Source organism: Mycteria americana, chromosome 2, assembly GCF_035582795.1.
Source record: "Mycteria americana isolate JAX WOST 10 ecotype Jacksonville Zoo and Gardens chromosome 2, USCA_MyAme_1.0, whole genome shotgun sequence".
Lineage (NCBI taxonomy): Eukaryota > Metazoa > Chordata > Aves > Ciconiiformes > Ciconiidae > Mycteria > Mycteria americana.
The window spans coordinates 95,126,046-95,150,505 of NC_134366.1; the positions used below are offsets into that span (position 1 = coordinate 95,126,046).

At 39.2% G+C, this 24,460-nt stretch overlaps 1 protein-coding gene across 1 annotated transcript in view; it reads left to right on the forward strand.

Moving 5' to 3' along the window:
• The window catches only part of CTNND2 (catenin delta 2), a 566,347-nt gene extending 547,341 nt beyond the window's left edge, over window positions 1-19,006 (forward strand). Inside the window, exons 18-21 of the mRNA XM_075495646.1 lie at window positions 3,773-3,899; window positions 8,079-8,210; window positions 15,586-15,659; window positions 18,681-19,006. Of these exons, the coding sequence (XP_075351761.1) occupies window positions 3,773-3,899; window positions 8,079-8,210; window positions 15,586-15,659; window positions 18,681-18,941 (594 nt within the window). The 3' untranslated portion in view covers window positions 18,942-19,006. The remainder of the gene's footprint in view (window positions 1-3,772; window positions 3,900-8,078; window positions 8,211-15,585; window positions 15,660-18,680) is intronic.
• The last annotated feature ends 5,454 nt before the right edge of the window (window positions 19,007-24,460 follow it).

Sequence of the window (24,460 nt, forward strand, 5' to 3'; positions counted from 1 at the left end):
TGCCAATCAAGATTTAACATTCGGACTTTATGGAGTATAATTGAGGGAGAATACATATATTCATTATAGTTAAAATATAGAGAAATGCCCAGTAGAAGATACCTTGGAAGAGGCGACAAGGACCTATAATGGTATTTCTGTACTCTGGTTGTTCTGTGCCCTCCACTAGTGTGCAGTTGCCACTTATTAATTAATTGCTGCCGGTTAACAAATCCATCCATTCTGTAACAGAATTGCATTGAATTTTGTTCCAATTTGTCAGATCTTTTTGTCTTACTCTTCCTCTCCTAGATCACGTTTGTGGCTGGTAAATTGGTTTCTGAAATGCAGTCTCACACACTTTGCTTTTGAGTTAGCTTGCTTTCTCTGCAGGACACTGCTATATACTGTACCTTTAAGTACCCAAATCAATTTAATTAAATTTCATTACAGGCACTAGAGCTGAAACAAACTAATGAAAGCAGCCATCATGTCAGGTGGTATTTATCTTGGCATTAAATTGAAAATACTCCCTTTAGGCTCTTAAAAATTAGTTTCAATATTTAACGCTAATAGCTCTTGGAATTGTTGATGGGGATGGTTTTAATGAATTTGTTACAAACTGTTTACCTTTCCAAGGAAAGAAGCTTGTTTCTTGTGGCAGAGGAGAGCTAAAGATAGATGACTTAAAAGTATTAGGGTTTTGAAATAGTGTGAGGTCTGGGAGCTGCCCATAATGCTGTTGAAAAACACCATGAAGGTTGTCATACAGTAATAGCAATATGCCTTGTTTAGTCAAAAGCGATGCCAAGTCACCACAATACTTGTGTTAAGAGTTTATCGTTTGCCTGACTTGTTTTATTGAGCTGATCAGGCTTGCAAACTTGAAAGTTCGTAGCAGATTTTATTTGAAGACCTCCGTATAGGCACTACTCTCAGCAGAGAGAAAAATGAAAATTTGCAGGGAGAAGAAGGAGAAACATGTGCCACAGAGAAGAATGGTATTGCCAGCATCACATCTACAGCTGGATTTTCCTCCCTCACTGTTGAGGCACCTTGCAGTGCTGTTTCTGAGGAAGCAATGTTGACAAAGTACCTGTTGATATCCTGCAGAACAAAACTGGCGCCACGCGCTATTCCTGTAGAGTCCATGGGACCGTGCAGGTAACAGGGATTTATTTCATCCACTTCCTGTCAGAGCCAGGGTCCAGGTATTAACGTAAACACTACAGATGGAACAGACAACAGGAAGAAAGGTTTAGGGGAAGATTCAGGTCACTTTTTTCTGACCCACGTGCCAGGGATTTATTTGAGGGAAGCAGCACAAAGGAGAGTGTAGCTGGCCATGCATGCATCCACCCAGATCCACAAAGCTGGAAGCATGTCTGACTTGCACTATGTAAGTGTGGCTGATGTCTCCTCCTTTTGCAGGCAGAGCGTAATAAATAGTCTATTCCTTCTCCTTTTATCAGATCTAGAGTCTGTCCTCTTGGTATCTTCCTGTTCAGCGGTCTGTTTAAAAGAAAATAAATGATCAGAAAACTATAACAGAGTGAATTAGAGAGTCACCTTTCTGGTAAGAACTTCTGACCCCAGAGGAGGAGGAAGAAGGGAACCTTTTTTCTTCAGCAGGATAAAGGCATGGGCTTCTCACATGTTTGCTACTTCATTTTTATAGTAGAGAAATCACCATGCAAGTTATTATTACAGAAGATGTAAAAATAACACTAAGTATATTATTTACAGTCTTGATGCTTGGATAAGATTATTGGACTTAAGCTATTCATTATAATTATAACTATAAACTGGTAGTTATTTTTAAATATATATATGTAATATATATACATATTATGTACATATATATTGAAAAGATTCTAATAATTTCCAATTTTATTTAACATTAAGAAGTTAGGGCTTTACAGATGGTTTTGTTTGCATTCTCATTGATCCTCCCGCTAGGTTGGAGGACGCAGCTTGTGTAGAAGCTGCTTGTTGGAAATGAAACACTGGATCTAGAAAATTTTGGTTTAAGCAAGTGGTATTGAAGATTAACTATTTCTTTTTTCAAGTTACTCTTACTATTTTTTATTAATTAACTGTTTTTCTTCCTTATATTTTCTTATATGACTGTCATGAAATAGGAGGTGCAGTTCAGTGAAGTGCCCTAAACATGAGTGACCTCTGTGGACAAATACTCGCTATCGACTCTAGGGAAAGTCATGACCACTGTGAAAGCTATGGCCCGGACTTCACTCTTCCTTTTCTTTTCCTTTGAAATTATGACTGAGATACATGCATGTTTATACAAATGCGTTATGTAAGGAGTACAGACATTCAGAATCTGTAGTTAGGTGTCACATCTGTCTATCCTGATTTACTTACAACATTTCCCTCTACATCAAGTGTAAGTCTCTTCTTTCCTCCTGCTCTTTTTAAAAGAGAAAGTGTCACACTCTTGCTGAGTTCTCTTTCTTAAAAGTTTAGTGGAAGGGGGATTTTCAGGCCATTTTCTCTTGCAATTCCCAGAGCCAGATGCCTATGGTTTATGTGGAGGGAACAAAGTCAGATGGATGCCTTGGGCAAAGGCGGGGGGGGGGGGGGGGGGGGGGGGGCAGGATTCAGGGTTGGATGCCTGGAGTAGCCTGAGGTAGGGGGTGAGAATATTCTTTACTACCCCAACAGAGAATTATTTTTCTGTAAGCAAGAGGAAAATTCCAGCTGTTTTTTCGTAATACTATATTGTGTTTGTTTTTATTCAGCATTTCATTGCAAAAATTCTGTTTAGCGGCATGCCAGGTGCTTGACTCGATTTCCACTGAGCCCAACAGAAAGCAGGCATTTTTAAAAGGCTTATGCCTTCAGTGCAAGACTGGGAAAACTAGGATTTCACATGAAGCAGTGATAAAGACAGTTAAAATCTATCAATGCTTTCAGATATTTGAAATACTGTTGTTTAATAAGACTACTAGCAAAAGTCAATTTATTCTCTCATGATACTTTCAAACTATTTTTAATATCCTTTTAAAAATGTACATTATTTTGGATTATTGCGTTATATTATGGTACAGGAACACAACATGAATTATTAAAACTCTCCTTTTTTATTTCTGAACAAACTGTTTCTGGTGTTTGTATTACCTTGTTTTGTTTTGGTTTTTTTTTAAATACATCACCATTTCCACAGTTTTAAATAGAAGGAATATAATTTCTTCTGTACATTTTGGAGAAAAATGCAACGAGGAAAATGCACTGATTATTTATACCTCACATGTGAACAAATGGGCAGTTGATATAACTAGAATATAGATACCCAAATAGTTACAATAATTTTGGTAATCCTGGAGCTTCCCTGTCTACTTACTCCAAAATTTCCTTATAAGGTAGAAATGATTTAAAGCAAAAACTGTTTTTCACCATGAAAACAAGCAGTCTTACGATTTGGAATATTTACATAGCCAGAATGTTGTTTGCAATGGGAAAATAGAGGCACGGAAAAAGACAGAACTATTAAACAAATAGCCTAAAAAGTTGTTCAGAGTTTTCATAATTTGCGTCTTTTGGAAATGTGTTACTTTCCAGAACTTTCTGCATTTCAGTTTTTCTCCCGGTGTGTCAGTACAGTCAGCACGTTGTATCCTGCACCGCTAAGAATATTTGCCACTCAGTGGCAGGAAAAAGATAGTAGTCCACTCGTGCATATGTAGTGAAGATACTAGAGGAAAATACTCTGTACTTAAAATGGGGAACTGTATGGCGTTTTGACTGACTGCTGTCGCAATGTTTGATGTTGCAGGACGGATGGTCTCAGTATCACTTTGTAGCCTCATCTTCAACAATAGAAAGGGATCGGCAAAGACCGTACTCTTCATCACGCACGCCCTCCATCTCTCCCGTGCGCATGTCTCCTAACAACCGCTCAGGTAAGACCAGGCTTTCAGGACTGAAGGAAAGACAGAGGTAATCCATCACTGTCATTTTCCTTCTTAAAGCTTCTTAAAGCAATGTCACTGGCATCCAGATTTGTTGTTAACAATGGTGGAAGGGCACAACGTATATTCTTTACTCTTACCTGAATTATCTGCTCAAAACGGGAATATTTTTTTTCTATTAACAAGGTTAATAGAAACAAGGTTTCTTTACAAGGTTTTTTCTATAAACCTTGTAAAGTTTTACAGCAGAAAGAATATTCCATAACTTTTTTTAATGAATTCTTATGCAGTGTTTTCCTGATTGGGATTACCTGACTAGATCTCAGGGCAATGGTGTCCATTTGTAGCATGAGGAAATTCTGTTACCCACTTTGCTAGTCACGAAAACCGCTATGTTATTTATGACCACTCTGCACACTTAGCAGAATTTGAAGGATCCACATTATTTTTTTGTCAGCTTTTATTCTGATTATATGTGTATGTGTATGTAAGTGTGCGTACACATGCATATGTAAGTTTCACAGAAGATTGACTGCAGGTCTTTATGTAACGTTGATGGCATATTTACACCAGCTTCTGTTAATTCTGTATAAAATGAATTAATGTAAGTATCTCAACTTATGCCGCACTGTTACTAATTTTTCTATTCAGAAATCTGGGCATTTTCCCCTCAGCTTATTCTAAGGTAGAACATACCTTGGTTAGATAAAACCATTCCCAGTGAAAATCTTCTAAGATAAACAGAGTAAAACAGTCAGCCTTTCAATGTGCTTTTTACTACTTGTTCAATCAAATGCTGTCATTCATAAGTATACCGAGAGTTTAGGATTAAAACTGGCCAAACTGATTAGTGCCATAGTTTTGTTTTTAAGAAAATTTTGTTAATTATCTAGAAGCTGCACCTTAGTCCTGCAGAACAACCAGTGAGGAAAATGGAAAATGTAGCCAGACGTACAGTGAGAGCTGCTATTCAGTTTTCAAAATCTGTCATTACACAAGCCCATAAAGGGCTCTTGTTCCTTTTTTTCTTCTCCAAAATCTCATTTTGAGTGTAAGTGCAAGGCACTTGAAATGTCTGGCCCTGAGATCTTAGTTCTGTCTCTTGCCAGAACTGTCTCCTCACTTCCATTACTCTATTGCTTAAAGAACATACTTAAAGAAATTTTGGATTAAATCTTACTGCCATCATCAGTTATCATAAGACTGGAAAAGGACAAATATAGTGGCTGTTTCTGAAGGAAAAGGAGCCCATGTAATTACAGACCAATCAGCTCAACTTCATTCTAGAAAATTGCTGGAAGAAATAATCACAATCTGAGCACCTCAAAGATAGTGGGAGTAGAAGATACTGCTTAACTCTAGGAGTATCTTTTTCTACATAGTAGTATAAGTTACTGTCTGTCTGGTAGTATCCATATCAAATCCAAACATTGGTTTGATACAATTTGTTCTTATAAAATCCACCTGAATTCCTGCTACAACAGACTTAAAATGCTTTGTGGACAGAACAGTCAGTAAGTGAAATCTGCTGTAATCAGTAAGACTCTTTCACACAAGATTTTTATACGTAAGCTAGGGCAAGCTAACAAACAGTCCAGAAAATGTCATGTGTGGTAAATACAAAACTGACTGAAAAGCATTCGCAAACAATGGGTATCGCTTATTGCCAAAATGGAAGAATGCTTTGCTTGGAGGTTTGCCTTGGGGCCAGTACTCTTCAGTGGTTTCATGAATGACCCAGATAATATACAAAGAATGCCTGTTACCTTTGCTGGTGTCATAAACCTGGGAGAAACTCACGTACCTTGAAGGGCATTACTGGAATTCAGAGTGATCCTGAGAAATTGGAGATACTGTCCAAAGGGAAAAAAGATCCAGTCCTTTACAAATAAATTATAAGGAGAGTATCTGGCTAGACAAAAGTTCTTCAGAAATTATTTAGGGATTTTTGTCAGTTGCAAACATGAATCAGGAGATGGAGAAATCGGGGTATGAGGACACACTGAATGGACTGTAGTTGTTTAACTCAAATAAGAAAGACACAAGATGGGGGCAGTGGGCAGAGGTACGCATCAAGTATTCAAGCACGTAACAGCCAGCTGTGAAGAGGAACAGCATGAACTTTCTCTACTTTCATAGCAGACCAGTGGAAATAATGAGCAGCAAGGACTCAGGCTAGACATCAGGGAACAGTAGGGAAACAAAGCACTGGAACAGACTGCTTGGAGCAGTTATGTGGCCTCTGTCATTAGAGATCTTTAGTTTTAGATGAAAATCTGTCAAGAATTATTTTGGTATACTGGATCCTACCTTGGGGTAAAGAGTTGTAGTAAATGAACTCACCATGTCCTATCCATCCCTAGGACCTGGTGATAAGATGCTTTAACTAGCACAGAGAGCTCTGTCTTCTTTTCTGAGTCCTTTAAGAATAAGAGCAGAAAGCCTTGATACCACTTTTCAGTCTAATGTCAACCAATAATTTTATGTCTCCTTCCAGTAAAAGCTCTGAAAGAGGGCACTTCTGGATTTTAACACTTGCTAGAAAGCAGTTATTCTCACATGGGAGGAGAGAGAGAAGTCCCGCAGGGAACAGAGAGAGATGGTTTTGTCTTTACCAGTCAATTTTGTTCAAAACACCAGAGTGCTTAAAAGCATTACCAGAGTATGTGAAACAAAATTCATCCCTGTGTTAGCAACTTTTTCAAGGTTTGCATTCTGTTTTGTTCCCTATTGGACTCAAGTTGCCATTAGCTGATTTGGTAATTTAATGTCATGTTTCTTTATATCTGCTGGATTAGCAGCTTTAGAATTACATCACTATTGACAAGCAATTTAAAAGCAATCCCCAGTTCTAATGGCTTCATAAGAAAAACCATCTGTCCCGCATTTGCTCTGTAAATTCAGAGGCCAGGGCCAGCAGAGCCAAAGCAGAATTCAACATCACTTGTGCTTCCCTACTTCTTAATTGAGTGCAAGTACTTCCCTACACCTTAACTAAGGAATGTCACATAGTTTAGAGATACTGAAAGACATAACTCACGATCAAGGTTCACAAATGAGCCTGTCTCTTTTAATTTGTTTTTCCTTTTTTTTACGCAAAGACATTGTTACTGCTTTTGAGGTTCTTTTGACATACCAAATATCTATGGGTGGAGGCAGGGGAGCGAGTGGAAGTAAACACCAGCACTTCAGTTATTTTTGTACTACTGTGCCTTCATGAGGCTCTGGCGTGCTCTGCCGCTCACCTTGTACTCCTTCCCCTGCCCTCCACAACAGGGAAAGTGCATTGTATCTACCAACACCTAAATATATTGAAGTCAGTTTACTTGAAAGCCATTATTTTTTCCTCTGCTTTTCTCCTTTTCCTAAGCATCACAAGCTCTAAGTCTTCATGATCAGTGCCAGTGATCGCCTTCACATTTTCCAGTACATGAGAATCAAGTACAAACCCAGTTGTCCTCCTAGTCACCTCATACTTTCCTCCTTTTAGTCATACCACGAGTATTGGTGATGAAGGGTTTAGTTTTAATGATACCTTAAAGTAGCAGTTGTTGTTTTAATGGCAATTGCTCGTATATAGATATTTAAAGACAGAGAAATTATTTGAGTTAACCTTTAAGTGTTAGGCATTCTTTGCTTTATGTTTTCTATGAAAAACACCTTTCTTTTCTTCCTGTCCCCATTACAATCATTTATGGGTTTGTTTATTTTCAACAGAGAAGGGAGGAAACCATTTTATAAGGGTTTTTCCACACAGTTGAAAGTTAATGGTCTTTTCAACAGAAATAAATTAACCATTTTGAGAAAAAAATGGAAGTGCCTATACCAGAAAATTTTGATGAGATAAATTAAAAAGCTAAGGGGGAAGAAAAAAATCATTATTATTGTACTTTTTTCTTAATGATCATCCTAGATGTTGGGTGTAAGTGAAAAAAGTAAAATGTTCAGAGAGAAAATGATGTCTGGAGTTGATTGTCCCATGAATACATTTGTCCTGTATTTGAAATAACAGCACCTTTTCTTTTCTTCCATAACGGGGTAGTGTTTCTTCAAACAACTTAATGTTAGCCTGCTAACAAATATGAACTTTACTAAAATGTTTACTCTAGAGTTAAACACTACATTCAGTCATATGTGGTGAGAAAAAATAAATCCATTTTTATGATCTAGCAAGTGCCCCAGCCTCACCTCGGGAAATGATCAGCCTAAAAGAAAGAAAAACAGACTATGAATCAACTGGAACAAACGCCACTTACCACGTGAATAAGGGAGAACACACTTCTAGGAAAGACACCATGACAGGTGAGATATGCATATATCACCTTGCACAGCATATATAAAAATTATCTGTGATAGACTGCTGATTTTATAGGCTTGTCTGGGTTTACTGTACTATAGAAAAGAGTCAGCCTGCTTTGGTTGATTCCAAAGTTTTAGCCACCTTGAGAAATACAACTGAAGAAATATTTGATCTTAATGATTACAATGCTGTGTGAAAGTGTTTTGTGAAGACCATGTTTCTTCACAGAGGAAAGGCTCTAAAAGCAATTTTACATTTCTTCTTAATTTTAAGTTTGTTTTCATTTCAGAAGGAAGTGAGTAAATCCACCTTGTATTAACTAGCATTGTTTCTGAAGCGTGACAACGGTTGAGCATGTGCGGTGATCCCTAACATCGCTCTTTTTGCAGGGAATGGCTTTCCAGGACCAGTTAGCTTATTTTGCACGTCAGTCATTCCTAGGAAACTCGCTAGCAGTTTGTAAAGTCTATCTCTGTTACTTTCTCAGCTGGGCTGATGTAAATTGAACAATGTGTATGTTATGGCATCTATTGCAGGTTTCACTGAAGGCTTCTCTCCCCTAGTGAGCTCGTTAACCTGTTAGCATTTCAGTAATGATAAAATTTTGAGTTCTTTGCCTAGTCCTGCACCTCTTTGTTAATTCTCTTGCAAAATATGTGTTGGTCTCCATCACCGTTGCACAAGCTTATTTAACCTCTGTTGAACATTTTCATACATTTATACAGTGCCAAGCATCATGGTGTCCTCTCCTCTGAATGCTACCTCAGGGCAAGCAAAATATCATAGTGAGGAGTCACTCTGCACTTTCTGAATGTGTGTTACCTTTTCCCATGCCCTCTGTAGAGGTCTTGCTCAGAGGATGCCATAATGGGCTGTCTCTGTGTTCCTCAGCTCACTGGGTACACCAGTAGCATGCTGACTTGGTGTCAAGCCATCCATCCTAGCTTTCAAGACTGTATTTAGGACATGATGATGATATGATGTATCCTACTACATCTACTGTGTTATACGCTATTGTGTAATCAAAACCTAAAGGCCAGCCTTTGAATTTGTGTGAAAATGCAATATGGAACATTAATTAGCATGAAAGTGAAAATCTGAAGAAGCGGAATAACAGTCAACAGCATTTGGAAACCACAGAAATGGGGAGTGTCCTGAACGGCATCTGCAGCGTACTACATGAGGTTGCAGCAGATTCAGTCAAGGTACTGCATTTTATGTATCCGTAATATTTTGGGTGTTTCATAGTCACTGCACAAGGTGGTTTTCTAAAACACTTCAGTGGTCCTCACTTGTGTGATTGTGAAGGACAGGACTGCATTTTTTTCACCACTTTGTCAAGGATCCATGAAGAGGGAACCTCAGGAGTAAGAGCAGCAGGCTGAAAAGGCAGAAACTTTAGTATTTTGTTCTAGCTGTATCTGAAAATTTAGACTACCAGGTTATATCAGAAGATTCACAAAAAAAAGGGTTTCCTATGGAAAATCTGTGTTTCCTTGCAGATAGTCTTGTCTCTTTCCACACTTTAAAAAAATTGGGGTTTCTTTTTCCCCATCACTTTTCATTTTGTCTTTTACTGTAGTGTTTTTCTTCTCCCGTTCCTCTTTCCCTTGTTTCCTTTCTCTTTCAATATAATTTTCAGATCATGAGGTTTGTACTTCCCCAGCAGCCTTTGCTCCACTTTGATTTTTGCATTGTGTTTTCCTTTAATATCTGCTTGTATTTTGTCTGTTCTTACTGATCGTTTAGGTGGGCTTTTAGTAAGGAAACTCGAAACACTCAGCATCATGCTCAGTTATTGACTGTTTTTCCAGCTACTGAGCTCAGTGAGAAAAAATCAAAATCAAAATCAAATAGAAAAGTGTAATAACATTTAACAATCTTACATGACCATTGTACAAATGAATATGAAACTAACAAATCACTTTCTCTCTCTTTCAGGTCACCAAATCTCTGCTCATTTGGTCTGAGCTCAAATTAAGCACCATTTTAAGAACAAAAGAAAATGAGAGTTAGAAGGAGTCTTACTTGTCAACATTCAACGTGAAATTTGTATAACATATTTGTAGCTCATAAAATAAATATTTCATTAAAGAACAATATAAAATCAGTATTTGTGATTTTAATTGTGAGATATTTTGACTTTACTTGGATGGTCTAATGTAAGTTTGTGTAGCAACTTCATTGCAATGCCTGTATTTCATTTTGTGCATCAGACAGTGCATTGCAGCTAATACATCCACAGAGCCTATGGGACTTAGATAAATGTTTTTTTCAGGTTCCACCTGGCGTATACGTATTTTGAGCTGCTCTTGTATTTTGTGTCAAGCTGATGTATTACACAAAGCTTTCTTTGACTTACGGATTTACACAGAATGTAGAGCCACAGCTGTAGTCCCAATTTATCCACAACTGTCTCCATGCTCTTCTCCGAAGCCCTTCTCAGTTTATAGTTCAAAAATTTTATGACCTCTTGGCTGGAACTGAAATGAAGGGTTTTTGATGGATTTTCGAAGTAGAAATGTTGGCTTCTTGCCATTGTGGGGAGTTGCCAGGAAACCTCTGGGAAAAATGGAGAGTCTATGAAGTAAACAGTTTGGCTGAAGATAGCTTATATTGATTTCACAAGGACAGCTGAAAAATAGAGGAACAATATCAAAGTTCTCATTGCCCTCTTCCCTTCACAGGTTTATGATGCCTTGTATATTTACTATCCATCTTCTCTCCTCTGTAGAAAACAATAACCAATAATAAAATTTTATCACCTAAAGTATATTTTTAAGACAAAAACTATTATATTCCTTTTAAAAAAACAGGAACTATAAGTGCACGTGATAACGTTATTTATGCTATGGTGTTTTCCTCCAGAACAGGGAAGATAAGGTTACTGTATACTATCATGGGACTCCTACTCTAAAGTTTCTTTTACTTTGTTAGTCCCCTCACTGAACTAATACATGCATCACAGTCTGCACCCTGTATCTTCACTTCCACCAGCAGAAACACCTTCTGATTCATTTATTTTCTTTTGGTTGTCAAGAATCAATCATCTAAACTTTTGTCATTTAAACTTACTTGCAAGTCCCTGCACATTCAAACACAAACAACCACCATCATCTGTTACAATAGCTACAGATGCTTGGGCTACTTGAAATTATCATTACATTAAGAAACTATAATACACTGTAATATTCTCTCAGGCCCTTACCTCATCTTTCACCGTGCAGGAAGGTGGCAGTGGTAGTGACAGGTAATGATCTCTGTTAGCTGCGATTTGTGAGGCACAGAAGCATTTTCCTTTACTGTCTTGAACTAAATGTTAGCAAATGGAGTCCTGCTGCTTATAGCAGAAAAAGCAGGTTATGCAATACCAGATGAGGATGACTACCTGTCCAGCTGAACTTTCCTTTCGTACTATCAGTCTCCGTGAGGGAAAAAGGCTAGCACCTTGTTATTTCAAAGTGTCTGTAAATGTGTTCAGAATAAGTACTTATAAGAACTGAAAGCTGGATGTTAAACCATGAATCAAGTGTCGGAGATCTATGGGGACGGCTTCGGCCAGTGATATCTGTGTCACAAAAAACCACTGAGTGGCATAATTTTCAAAGCTGTTGTCAGCTTTGCAGAAAACTGCTATGGGGAACTATATGATTTTTTTTAATTAATATCACCTTGAAAACTGAACAGCGGGAAAAAAGGAAGGTATTTTTCTCTAATGTTCTTTATGCAATGCAACCACAAAGTACTGCAGGTTGATCATAGTATTCATTTTAGAACCTTCACAATTTTGCCTAGTAAAAAGTGCCTCTTCAGTACTACCATGCATTGATGTTTAGATACTGCATAAAATACACACATACACACACACATACACACACGCTCATCACTCCTCCAGTCATTTCATCTGCAGCTACAATTCTCACATCTCTGTAAGGAAGTGTGGCTGCTGGAAAATCTCCATCTCTTGCTCCTTGTACCCCTTTCCCTTCTCTTGACATGTTTTAAAAAAGAAAATTATTTCATTTACCTCTCTTTCTCTCTGTTTAATAATTGTACTATGATGGTACGTATGCAATATCAACAGCAAAAATCAGATACTAACCACACAATATCTGTCCGTTCATCTAGTTCATTCTCTCCCTTCTTTCTTTTATATTTGCCCTCTGCTTTTGGACAGAAAGAGTCAACTGTTCACTGAAGCATGGCAGAGCAGGAATAGAGTTCCCAGGGACGCCACCTGCGTGTTCAGAAGCAGGTACTGGAGCGGGGCTGCATGCATTGCGAGCAGCTACATTGTTTGACTTACATTTGCTCCAGAGACAGAATTATCTCAGCCTCCCAGCTAGACTCAGCCAAGATCTCTTGTTCTTGAACTCTTGGCATTCATTTCCAAGCATTTGATGTGTCACTGTATTTCTTTTTATTACATTAAGAAAATAATCCTCCTTCTTTTTTGCATTTTAAACTTTTGGATTTGTATCCACATCACTGCAGTGAAATCAGCAATGCAGACCTTGCAGCTATTTTCATAAGCTGAAACTATCCTTTTTTTCATCGCAGAATATGTGATACAGGAGACCATAAGTCTTCAATCTGGCATGTGACAATTCTGAGCATATCAGTGCAAATGTCACAGTAGTGCATTGGACAGCTATGCAGCAACTCTGGGCTATTTCTGGTTTTATAACAGTCATGGCTATTAGTGGCACATATGTACCATGTGCCTTTTTATATACACCTATAAAAAGACGGAAAGGTCATGACCCTCCTTAAAGTCTCTCTGATTGCCTGTAGGAACAACATATAAATTAGCATGAGTCCAGTTCGCTATTTTTCATCAGGTTCTTCATAAAACCCTCAGATGTTGCACCTTATACCAATCTGTTATTCTTGACATCAGCCAACCATGAACAGCATTGTCCTATCTGGACTGAATATGTTCAGTCACGCCTGACTAAAAACTTGCATGCATGAAACTTCAACCTTGCTTATCTTGCAATTTATATACATGAAAACGAAATGTTTACAAGTTCTTCCCCTGCTTATGAGGGTCCAACACATTGAATATCTCTCTCTTTTTTTTTTCAAGAAGTAGCACTTCACAAAATGGGTAGCTGAAACACTAACTCTGAGTATCTTTAGATCTTGAGAAAAGGAATTTGTATAACCCAACGTGTTCTAGCACTTTGTAGGGCAAGCAAAAAACTCAGAAAAACAGCATTAAAAAGATGGTATCAAAGAAAGATCTGGGAGTTGTACTACTGAGAGTCATGCTGTCATGAGATGCACCATAAATAGCAATGCTGATGTGGACTCCTCTAATTCAAAAGACGGTCATCGGGAGGGAGATTTTCAAACACTAAAGCAGAGGATGCAGCTGGAATATAAAAGACTCTGAAATAACAGTCAAGTCTCACACATCACTCAAGTTTGGTGACAAAATGCAACCTGCAGAAGCAGGTTGAGCAGAAGAGAACCTCTGCAGGTCGGCCCTTCGGTACTAACATCTGTGGCCAAAGACAAACTACTCAAGCAGTCATCATTTCCATCTGTTACCACCTATTGCGCACAGGGAGAATTAAGAGTACCTGCCACTGGAAAAGACCAATCATTGTCTGTTACTAGAGTTCGTATTCTTCCCACCTTCAAAGAAAGGATCCTGCTGCACTCCTTGGAGACCTCCAGAGCTCTTCTCCATTTCCTACACAGGACTATGCACTGTCTCAGTAACTGCATCCATCTCTTCAAGAAACAAGAGTTTTTTCATCCCTATTAGTTAATCATTATCAAGTGAAAAATCTCTTCTTCCAGCTGTTAGGGCTCATTACCCCACCATATAAGCCCTGTCTTTATCCTGTTTCAAGAACATGCTGGAGATCTTTAAGAACACCATCTGAGATCTGTAAAGCAGCAACATGGAACAGTGCACCATAATCTGACAAAAATTATACCCTCAGCATGCAACCCATAGCAGATGTGAAGATCAGAATTGGCATGTTACAGTCAACTTTGGCTAAAGACCGTGCCATTCCTTTCTCCATAGAGGGTGCGGTGGCTGGGGGAAAGATAGAGGCAGTTGTACATGCTGGGGTCCATGCTAGCAGGTTGCCAAAGGAAGAAAGAGTGGTTACTTCTTCAGTAACTGTGGTTCTTCTTGGTGATGTGACTAGCATGGATCCCATACCCATCAGCTCTGGATCCCATCAGCTCTGGATCCCATCAGCTCTGGTGCTCAGTCCTCACCCTCAAAGGTTTTGAGTTGTGAAGGTATTAAGAGCAACTCTTGGTGCATCCAGGTTTTGTACCATTGCACAGAGACCAGAGAGAAGTTGCATGAGCAACATGTTTCAATTCCACTGATGACTCAGATTCACAACTACTCCATTTTTACTTTCAGGCACATCCTTTTATAATAAGAGTCCTCATGACAGCATCAAATCATTGGTTATAATGTCTGGAAAGTTAATAACACATGCCCAGTAAGAACAGTGTGCAGCAGCCACACAAAATACTACCCTCATTCTCTTGCAAATATGAGAAATAACTACAATCTTTCTAGTCCTACCAGCAAACTAAGCTTCAGCTAGATAGCCAAATCAAAGTGATCGGTGAAGTCAGCTTGGCAGGGAAAATCCTTAGCTTTTTACATGTTTTTTTGGGACAGGGTGGGAAATAAATTTTTGCTAAACTGTATGAGGTTGTCCTTGTCTTTAGAATTACTTCTGCTTTCATATTCATAGCTCAGTTTTGTCCGTGCGTTTTAGTAGTAAGACATCTGAGAAGAAAGTGACAGCAGTTCATGGATTTGAGACTATCTTGGCCAGACCTCTTCAGTGTAACTACATATTACTTTTTTGCAGAACTCATTTTTCAGTTGCATTTAGTCACTTTTCCCATGAATAATTTCACCGTATAGCAAAAGCACTGTAGGATAAATAATCCAGGATTTGTAACATCATCCAACTGAAGTGAAAGGAATGAAATCTTTCTTAATCTCAGTATTTACAACTGTTACCTGTTTAGTGTATGTATGATATAGAATCCCATATATAACCTGAAATATATTACTGAATGCTAGCTGTATATGAAATAATTTTGTTGATTTATAAGTGAAGTGCACAAGATCGGTATGGACATGACATAGCACCTGTTAACATTAGTAAGCGTATACCATGTACATGCATGTACACCAAAGCAAAGGTTATGACTGTTCAGTGGGAGGAAGAGAAAGTAGAAGTCTGCAGATGCTTTTAAAGATTTTTGTGTATGGGAAACAGGTGCTGTATAATGTATTTAATGAAACCTTAAGAATTCATTTTGAGGTCAAAGAGGTATGTTTGGTAAGCCTGTTTTTTCCTTCCTTTTTTCTCTCTCCAGCTCAGAACACTGGAATCTCAACTTTGTACAGGAATTCGTATGGTGCACCTGCTGAAGATATCAAACACAACCAGGTAAGTACAGAGACTAAAATGTTACCTGTTCCAGATGGCAAAAGACCAGTGTAACATCTTATACAGAAACTAAGAAAAATACCACAAAGATTGATAAATCTAGATTAGAGGAACTGAGTCATCTGCTTGCACAAATGCAAGCAATTCCACTGGCTTCAAACAAGCTACGTTCTTTATGCTAATGGGTAATTTCAGCCCAGGTTTCAAAAAATGTCCAACACATTATGACAGCATATGCACAAAAATTATCTAAGGTGTTTAAGCCTGTAACTCATAATGAAATGAAGAGGGGCTTGAGACCTGAATGCCTTTAAAGTTCTGGATATGGGTGAGACAGGCTAGAAAAGCCAAGCTAATGTTAATGAGCACTTCTACTGGCTGTGGTATGTCATGATGTTCTGTGCCAATGAACTTGGTTAAGTCTGGTCACATCTTACTACGTGAGTATAGCCAGCGTAAAATGCAGCACCCCTGCTGACACCGCACGGCTCACATGCTAAGGCATCCTAGCAGAAACTCAAGTATTGAACAGTGCTGGAGAAAGAACCCCCTGTATCTTTTGCAGGGATGTGTACGCTACACTCATGTGTAGCAAAAGCCCTCAGATGTGCCATTTAGTCACTCCAGAAGCATGATTGTAACAAGGCTTTTTGCTTGGTGGTTTTTTTAATGTACGCATTAAGGCACGGGCAAGAGAAAGTGTAGCATTTCATTGGCAAGGACACTTTCTCATGTATATACATCCAAACCATTTGGTCTAGAGCTTTGGGACTCTCTTAAAAATGTCCTGTCCCTGAAAACCAGAAAGCAATAAGTACATCTGGATAAGGTGGGCATTGCAAAACTGTAGTTGGCAGCATGGGCGCCAAGCTAACGCACTCACAGAAAAAGCTGCGATATTGACATGTATGGCATTCATAGAGCCGGTATTTCCAGTATAGTATTTCCTCACTCCCTGGGAAACAGACATTTTTCTGCACCTACAGGCTTTTGTTTCATCATTATGTGTAATGTTACTTTATACTTAATTATGGCAACTCCTTAATATTTTCACAACTTCCCTATGTAATATGCAAAAGTTACAGCATTTTTCAACTAGAGATATGAGACAAAAAACCATTTAAGGAAAGCACTTACAATGATTAGTAGTATCAGACAGGTAAATGAATATTTAGTAAAATTGAGAAAAAAGGGTCTTTCTCTGAAAATTTTTACTAGATTACCTGAAATTTCAATTTAAAAGACTGATATTTTTGTTTTAATCCACAAACTTAAGGTGACTAGAGTTTCTGATATTCTGTGCTCCCATTTGTCTTTATTGGTTTTGCTTTTTAATTAGCCAGTATTTCCTGTGGTGCACCATATTCCTTCTTCGTGTGAGCCAGTTCAGTGCATGAAGGTGTTTCTGCTTTTATTGAAATTAAAGAGATGAAGCCCTTCTAATTAACACAGTATTTACAGAAAATAAGGGTATGGGGTATTGTAACAGCAGGTGCACTCTAACTGCAGTCATGAATCAAGTAATTTGATTTTTGGGGTGAGAGTTTGAGCGAAAACAAAACAAACAAGCAAAAAAACCCACCAAAAGCCAAAACCAATTTTCCACCTTTTCCCATTTGCTTTCTCAATGAAATGTCAGGTTTATGATTGGCATATCAGAAATAATGGTTTTAGCTACAAAGAACCCAGAAATACTACTTCAGTCCCCTATTTTCTTCTCAGAAATTGACTGTCTCTAACTCTTTGGCATATAAATAGGTTGCTTAGTATAGAATTTTTCTCCTGTGTCCAAAATTAAACACCTGTGTTTGAATATAGGACAAGAGGAAATGGCCTCAAGTTGCGCCAGGGGAGGTTTAGACTGGATATTAGGAAATTTTTCTTCACCGAGAGGGTTATCAAGCATTGGAACAGACTGCCCAGGGAAGTGGTTGAGTCGCCATCCCTGGAGGTATTTAAAGGACGTTTGGATGAGGTGCTTAGGGACATGGTGTAGTGGTGGTTTTTGGCAGTGTTAGGTTTATGGTTGGACTCGATGATCTTAAAGGTCTTTTCCAACCTATATGATTCTGTGATTCTGTGATTCTGTAATATGTGAAATTAAACGAGGGGCTCAAGGTCCTATACACCTTGATAGCAGTACTAGAAATAGAAACTAGAAATAGAACCTTGTGCTGTTCTAATATTGGGCCCAGTGTTGTCAGATCACTCGTAGGTTTGTTAAAGGACATGGACAGCCTTTTGCACTCTGCGCGTAGAGTCCAATACAGACATGCTTTGAAAGAGTGTCACAGAGTTTGGGACATAGCAGTGCAACTGTTCCTCTCTGCTTGAAGGAGCATTACTAACTCTTGCAGAGTCAGCAGGATCTGCAAAGTCTTCTGACACCAACGTCTAAGCATCAATATTTCCAGTGACGACCACTTGAGGATTGAAAGACTATATCATTTTGCAGTCACAAAGTCTGCTCAAACTTAACAGAGGTGGCATAGAGTGAAAGGTAGTGTTCCAGCTATAAAAACAGAGACACGCTAGGGCTGTCTGAAAAAAACTTTATGGCAAACTTAGGTTAGGGGACTGCCTGAGATTTTTCTTCTGCATATCATAAATATTTCAGCTTCAGGGCAACTTGCTGGAATGTAGCAACAGCACAAGATTGCCAACATGACGTGTTAAGGAGGTGGTAAGAAGATGGCTCTGCTTAACAGTAGCAGAACACATTTCAGGGCACTTAGCTTGAAATTTTCTCATGTCAGTGCCCTGAAGACTATAAATGGTTCTTAAGGATATGGTGTGACTCTAAATCTCACTTGTGGCAAAGGCAGCTGCCAAATGTTTAGCACCTTTGGAGTGTATATCACTTCCATGCAGATTCTTCAAGGCTGAGTTCTGGCCACCAATGTTTGCATTATATAGCTGCAAAATAGTCTCATAGACTATTTTGCAGCGAGGTTTACTCCTTCCATCCTGTTGCCCACAATAAGTCGTATCTAACAAGCTGTGGGTATAACTATCTTTCAGGTTTCAACACAGCCAGTTCCACAGGAGCCCAGCAGAAAAGATTATGAACCATATCAGCCGTTTCAGAATTCAACAAGAAACTATGATGAGTCCTTCTTTGAGGACCAAGTGCATCATCGTCCACCTGCAAGCGAATACAACATGCACCTGGGACTAAAGTCAACTGGCAACTACGTCGACTTCTATTCAGCTGCTCGTCCCTATAGTGAACTTAACTATGAAACAAGCCACTATCCAGCCTCTCCCGACTCCTGGGTTTGAGACTTGGGCAGATACAAAAGCTCCAGGAACTGTGCATGTGCATGCATACCACAAGACATTTTTTTTCCTGCAAATTTAGTTTGTTAAAGCCTGTTCCATAGGAAGGCCCAGATAACCAGTATGGAAACAATTAAGAGATTTTTTTTTAGAAGGCTAAAAGATACGAAAGCTAAACCTGGGAGTAATTAGAAAGAAATATATATATACATATATATATTTTACAGTGTGGGGCAACTTTACTGTTGGCCTGTAGAGTCTAAAGTTTGGTGCTGTATATTGAATGTGGCTGAAGGAAGGAGGGAGAACATGACAGTGGATGTGGGTCAAGAGTTAAGCACAAGTAACTGAGCAGCGTACATACTTTATGGGGAACAGCTTCTCACACTTTGTTTAATATCCTCATTCATTGTGAATCTAGGCTTCAAGTTGCATTTGGGGTTTCCTCTGTACAGCAAGATGTTTCTTGCCTTTTGTTAATGCATTGTTGTAAAGTATTTGATGTACATTACAGATAAAAAAAACCAAGTGCATTGTGTATATTACACCAATGCCACAGTGTTTCTTCATCTATGGTTCTAAATATTGCTTCAATTTCAAATTTTGAAAGATGTATGAATTTCCAGTTTTTTGTTTTCTTTTCCCCCGTGCGTTTTAACAAAAAAAAAAATCAAAAAAAATCAAAAAAACAAAAAGGAATATTTAGCAGTATTGTTCGTTCTGATATGTGAATTTGTTTGTGGCAACTAAAAAAAAAGGCATTCAGCAGTTTCTGACAATTAACATTCATCATTCCACACTCCTTGTCAACGAAGTGCTTTTTCACTGCCTAAAATTTTAGATGTAGATATTTGAAATAGATTTTTTTCATTTATACCAGTTTTCTTTATGATGATACAGTGTTAAAAGAAAATAAATTACAATTGATCTGTCATCCATATTTGCTAAGAATGTCTATTTCCAAGAACCTACCATACAAATACACATTCTTACTTGTGTGTGTCCACGTATGCATAGTATTCTGTGTGCGTGTGTGTGAGTGTGTGCGTTTGTGTGGCGTAAGACTTCTTTTCATCCAATGTTTTCCTTGTTCAAGCTTCAATTTTTGTTTGATTTTCAGTTTTTTTAAACAGTGGAAACTCCAGTATGTGCTTTCTCTTACTCACTTTCTTAACCATTGATAGCAATTCAAAATTGTTAGGCCACATACTCACGTAGGAAGGGGTTATCGGATTTTTTTCACTGACTCCTTCACCCTTAGGTGCCATTTCCTTTAAAATAGCATCTCTTGATCTTCTCTTGAGGAAATTTCATTACCCTCCAGCAAGTGCTCAAGGAAAGCAGAGTTTGATTTTGCCATCTCCCTGAGGGAATGGAAAACAAAGACCCAACAGACTTAAGTCTGGAGTCTCCAAACTCTTTGGACTATAGAAGAGTCCAACTTGTGAACCATTAGTACAATCATTTATTTTAACCCATACCAAAAAGAAATCCCGATACCCAAAACACATTCCTCAAATATGAAAGATACCGACCATTTCTGTGCATTTAAAGTAAAACCCTGAAAAATAAAAAATGTAAGGGACAGAGGTTTTGGTTTTTTGTTTTTGTTTTGTTTTTTTTTTTAATTAAAAAGTAGAAAAGAAAACTAGGCTAGGAGGCCAGAAGAGCTGGCATATTCATCTCAGTTCTTGGGATTCTGGAAGTAAAAAAAAAGAATCTAGCGTTTCTTCATTTCTTTGATTCAGGCAACAGTTCAGCATACAGTTTTCACAGCATAAGACCCACCACAAAGGGAGTAGTTGTAAATTGCTTAAATTACAATTAAGGAATTTGTTTTAGGTTGCAAACATTTCTGTGATTAGTCATTGTAATAGTCTTAACATCACCTGGCACACTTCTGGCTGTGCACAGGGGGAGAAGTCTCTCGCAAGTCGTCGCCTGCTCTATAGGACGCAGCCCAAGTAGTTCACGCAGGCGGGTATCGTGACGTAGAATTGGTTTATTGGTAATCTAGGACTATAGTTTAATCTTTTTGGCAGCTTTTCCCAGTGTACGATATGTAACCTTATCTGCTCTTTGTAGTAAACGGGGAAAAAAATCGCATGCAAAACAATTTTTAAAAAATTTAAGAAAGGGTGGGTGGGAGGGGCACAGTGGGCCAGATGTATAGTGAGGTAGATAAAAATATTATTCATAGTTTTGGACACAGGTTGTTTATATTTTATTTATTACATTGATTTTAATAAGACAAGTGACATTTGCAGTGCTCTTTTGAACAAAGCACTTTTTCAGTATAAAAACTTTTTTTTAATAAAGAATGTCACTCGCAACTTGAAGTTCTTCTTGACTGCCTGATAACCACCAGGCTGGTGCAGTTCTCCAGGCGCAGGATTGCCAACAGGCCGAGGGGATCCGTCATTCTGTTTGAAGTTCTTAGGACAGGAGGTTATTGTAAGTTGGATTTATTTCCATTCTGCAAACTACTGAAACGCCCACATTGCCCCCTTTCAGCTCCTCTTAGGAATTACTTGGAGTCAAATGTTGACCATTGCTCAAGTGAGAGATTCTGAAGTGGCATAAAATACCTTTTGTCTATAGTTTGTGTTGTTTTGTTTCCATTCTTCTGTAGTGGCAAGTGCTCCGACTGATAATGTTCACTCTTGCTGTACTGAGTTTTGAGAAGGTGTTGAATTACCTGGCTTCTGTTCCAGGCTTGGAAATCCAACACTGCTGCCATACTGAGCAAGATATATATGATGCATTCTTTTTAATATTGAGGAAAGTATCATTACCTATTGCTGTTCCCTTCACTCTTGTACTAGATCACACACAGAAATAGAGAAGAAACAAAAATGTTCCAAAAAAATGTATAAAATGCAATTGATGTACTGTAAAATGTCGGAATTTTTTTCTTTTAACAAGCTTCGTATTAGAATCTTGTTCAGCTGTGTAGAGCTATATAAATCTCACTGTTTTATTAAATGCTGTTTATGGTCTGGAAGGAATGGTTAACCTATCTCAAGATTAACAAATTTGCACTAACATGAGCAATATTGATTTGAAAAATAATAATATGAATTCAATATTTAAAAGATAAACTATGATTTTAAAGGTATATTAACACTGAAAGTACATTTTGACAAATAACATATTTAAGCCCAAAATATAAATGGTTATGTCAGATAACACAAAAGAACTATAACAATATAGATTGAGAAAAAAAATGTGTTTCACTGTACATGTTGCTAACATGTACAAAGACAAACTCATATTGACATATTTTCTATTAATAAATCCTACTGTATTGTGGAGAATCGCTGGTCATAGTGCAATATGTTTAAACTCACAAGTTGACTCCATAGATTGATGCCTAGCTTCACACAGCCAACAAACCCCTGCAATATATTTATTTTAAATCTTAATTGGATAGCTAACTGTCAGCTCCCAAGTCATTCACTCCCCCCTCCCTCTCCGCCAGCCTTATGAGCACAACCTACTCTACAACAGCAAGTGAAGGGGAAAGGTATTTTGAGAACACCCGGTTCACCCCTAATTATGGCTGCAAGAGCTCAGCTGCCACCACTCGGAGAGAGCGCGTTTATCTACACCTGTAGAAAAAGCTAAAAAGCTCAAGGCTGGTGCCACTGGATAGGAACACGCTGTAAAAAATATGATCTTGGCCCCAACATTACGTAGACCACGGCCAAGAAACAAAGAGCGAGCCATTAATTTACTCGTGTGTTGCTGGCAGTCCCGGCGTGCAGCGCATGTAAGGGCTCGGGAATAATTGTTTCCTGGGACTGGGTTGCGTTAGCCTGCAGAAGCGTCTTGCTGGGGAGACTTGCAACTCGAATCAGAAATGCTGACTTATTTTTTTATATCTTGGCGCAGCATAGGCTGTGCAAGCCAGTGCGCTGCAAGGGAGGCTTTCTCAACTCCTCCGCCCCTGTTACTCATCCTCTCCTGCCAACAGGCAGAAAGAGCTCCGAGTTTAGTGTTATTGCTTGTATCACGGGGAGTAGTGAGAGGAGTGGGAGGCATGGAGACAGCAATCCAAAGTGGGGGGGGGGGGGGGGGGCTAAAAATACAGAAACTCCGAGCTTGTGCGTGAAGACAGATACACACCCATAATTACTAACAGTGAAATGGACCCAACAAGAGATTTTATGCACGGAGATCATCAAATACTGCTAACAAGCTAATGTACTGAACATTTAATAGCAGCAACATGATGCACGCAAAGCTTTATGCTAGAAAAATGGGAGGGAGCAGCAGAGGGAAATCACAGGTCACCGCGGGGCACTTCCAGCGTCAGCCAGCAGAAGATGTTGGCCATGAGGGCAGCGACTGCTTACTGCTGTGAAGGAGAGGGGAGAGGGGTGAGACTCTTGATCAAAGACCTTAAGACTAGGTCCAAGACTTTAAGGCTAGGTCAAAGAGACATTAGGCAGCTAAAACAGAAGCAACTTTTTGCAAACCTCCCCCCCTTGCCCCACCATCCTCAACGGCGGAGCGCCAGCAGGTACGCAGACACGGTGCACAGGGGGGACAATCCCGTCCAGGACCCAGCTTGCAAAGGCCCTTCACTATCAGCTGGGCAATACCCGGTGCAGGCGTGTGTCTGAGCACCCACCCACGCTGGACGCTGCCGGTGCTGGGGCTGGGCTTGCCAAGGAGCGGCTCCAGCCACTTGCAATTTGAAGCCCAGCGTTTTCCCTGGAGGCCCGATACGCACCAACGTCTGCTGAAGAACTGTGCAGTGCCGGCTCTTTTCCAGAGGACTAGCCAGTTTTTAAATAGTGGCCTAAAGCCAGTTTCAGACATTTAGGCTGAAAGTGGGAGATTTGAGTTTCATCCCCAGGCCAGGGGACTGAAGCCTGCAGCTCCAACCTATAGGGAGGGAGGCATCCCCGCCTTCCAGGCTGTTCTGAAACACAAGTGAGAAAAGCAGTGATTATCACATCTTTTGACAGCCTGGGTTAGGAGCACTTGCTCCTAACTCTTGCTCCACTCTTCTGAAGGCCAAGCAAAACAACCCCATCTAACACAAGCAATTAAAGTCCTTTCTCCCCAGTGCCCACCCTGGGTTTTGCACCATCTTGACTGGGCCATGTCGTTCAAAAGATCAGCACACCACAATCCTCTGCAAGTCCAGCAAGGCACATGCATGAGTACTGGTGCTAGCCAGGCACAGTACTCTAGTAAGACACCATGCCAATGCATTATTCCTAAACCTAATTCCCAATCGAACTCACTTTAGTATTCTTAATGCAATTTTAAAAGCAGTTTCCTTACTCTGTGGGCATTGGCATTGCTTTTCTAGAAGAAAGCACATGCTAAACTCTCGCAAAGTATAAACCTTCAGCTTACACCTAATTTTAAAGCTCACAGAAGTCTCTGGAAAGACTTCAGGAAGGCTTCCATCAGCTTCACCAAGCCATGGATCAGGCCCAAAGTGAAAACAGGTGAAGCATTGGTGCAACCTTCTCAAAGGATGAGCGCATCGAGGCAGCTCTTGC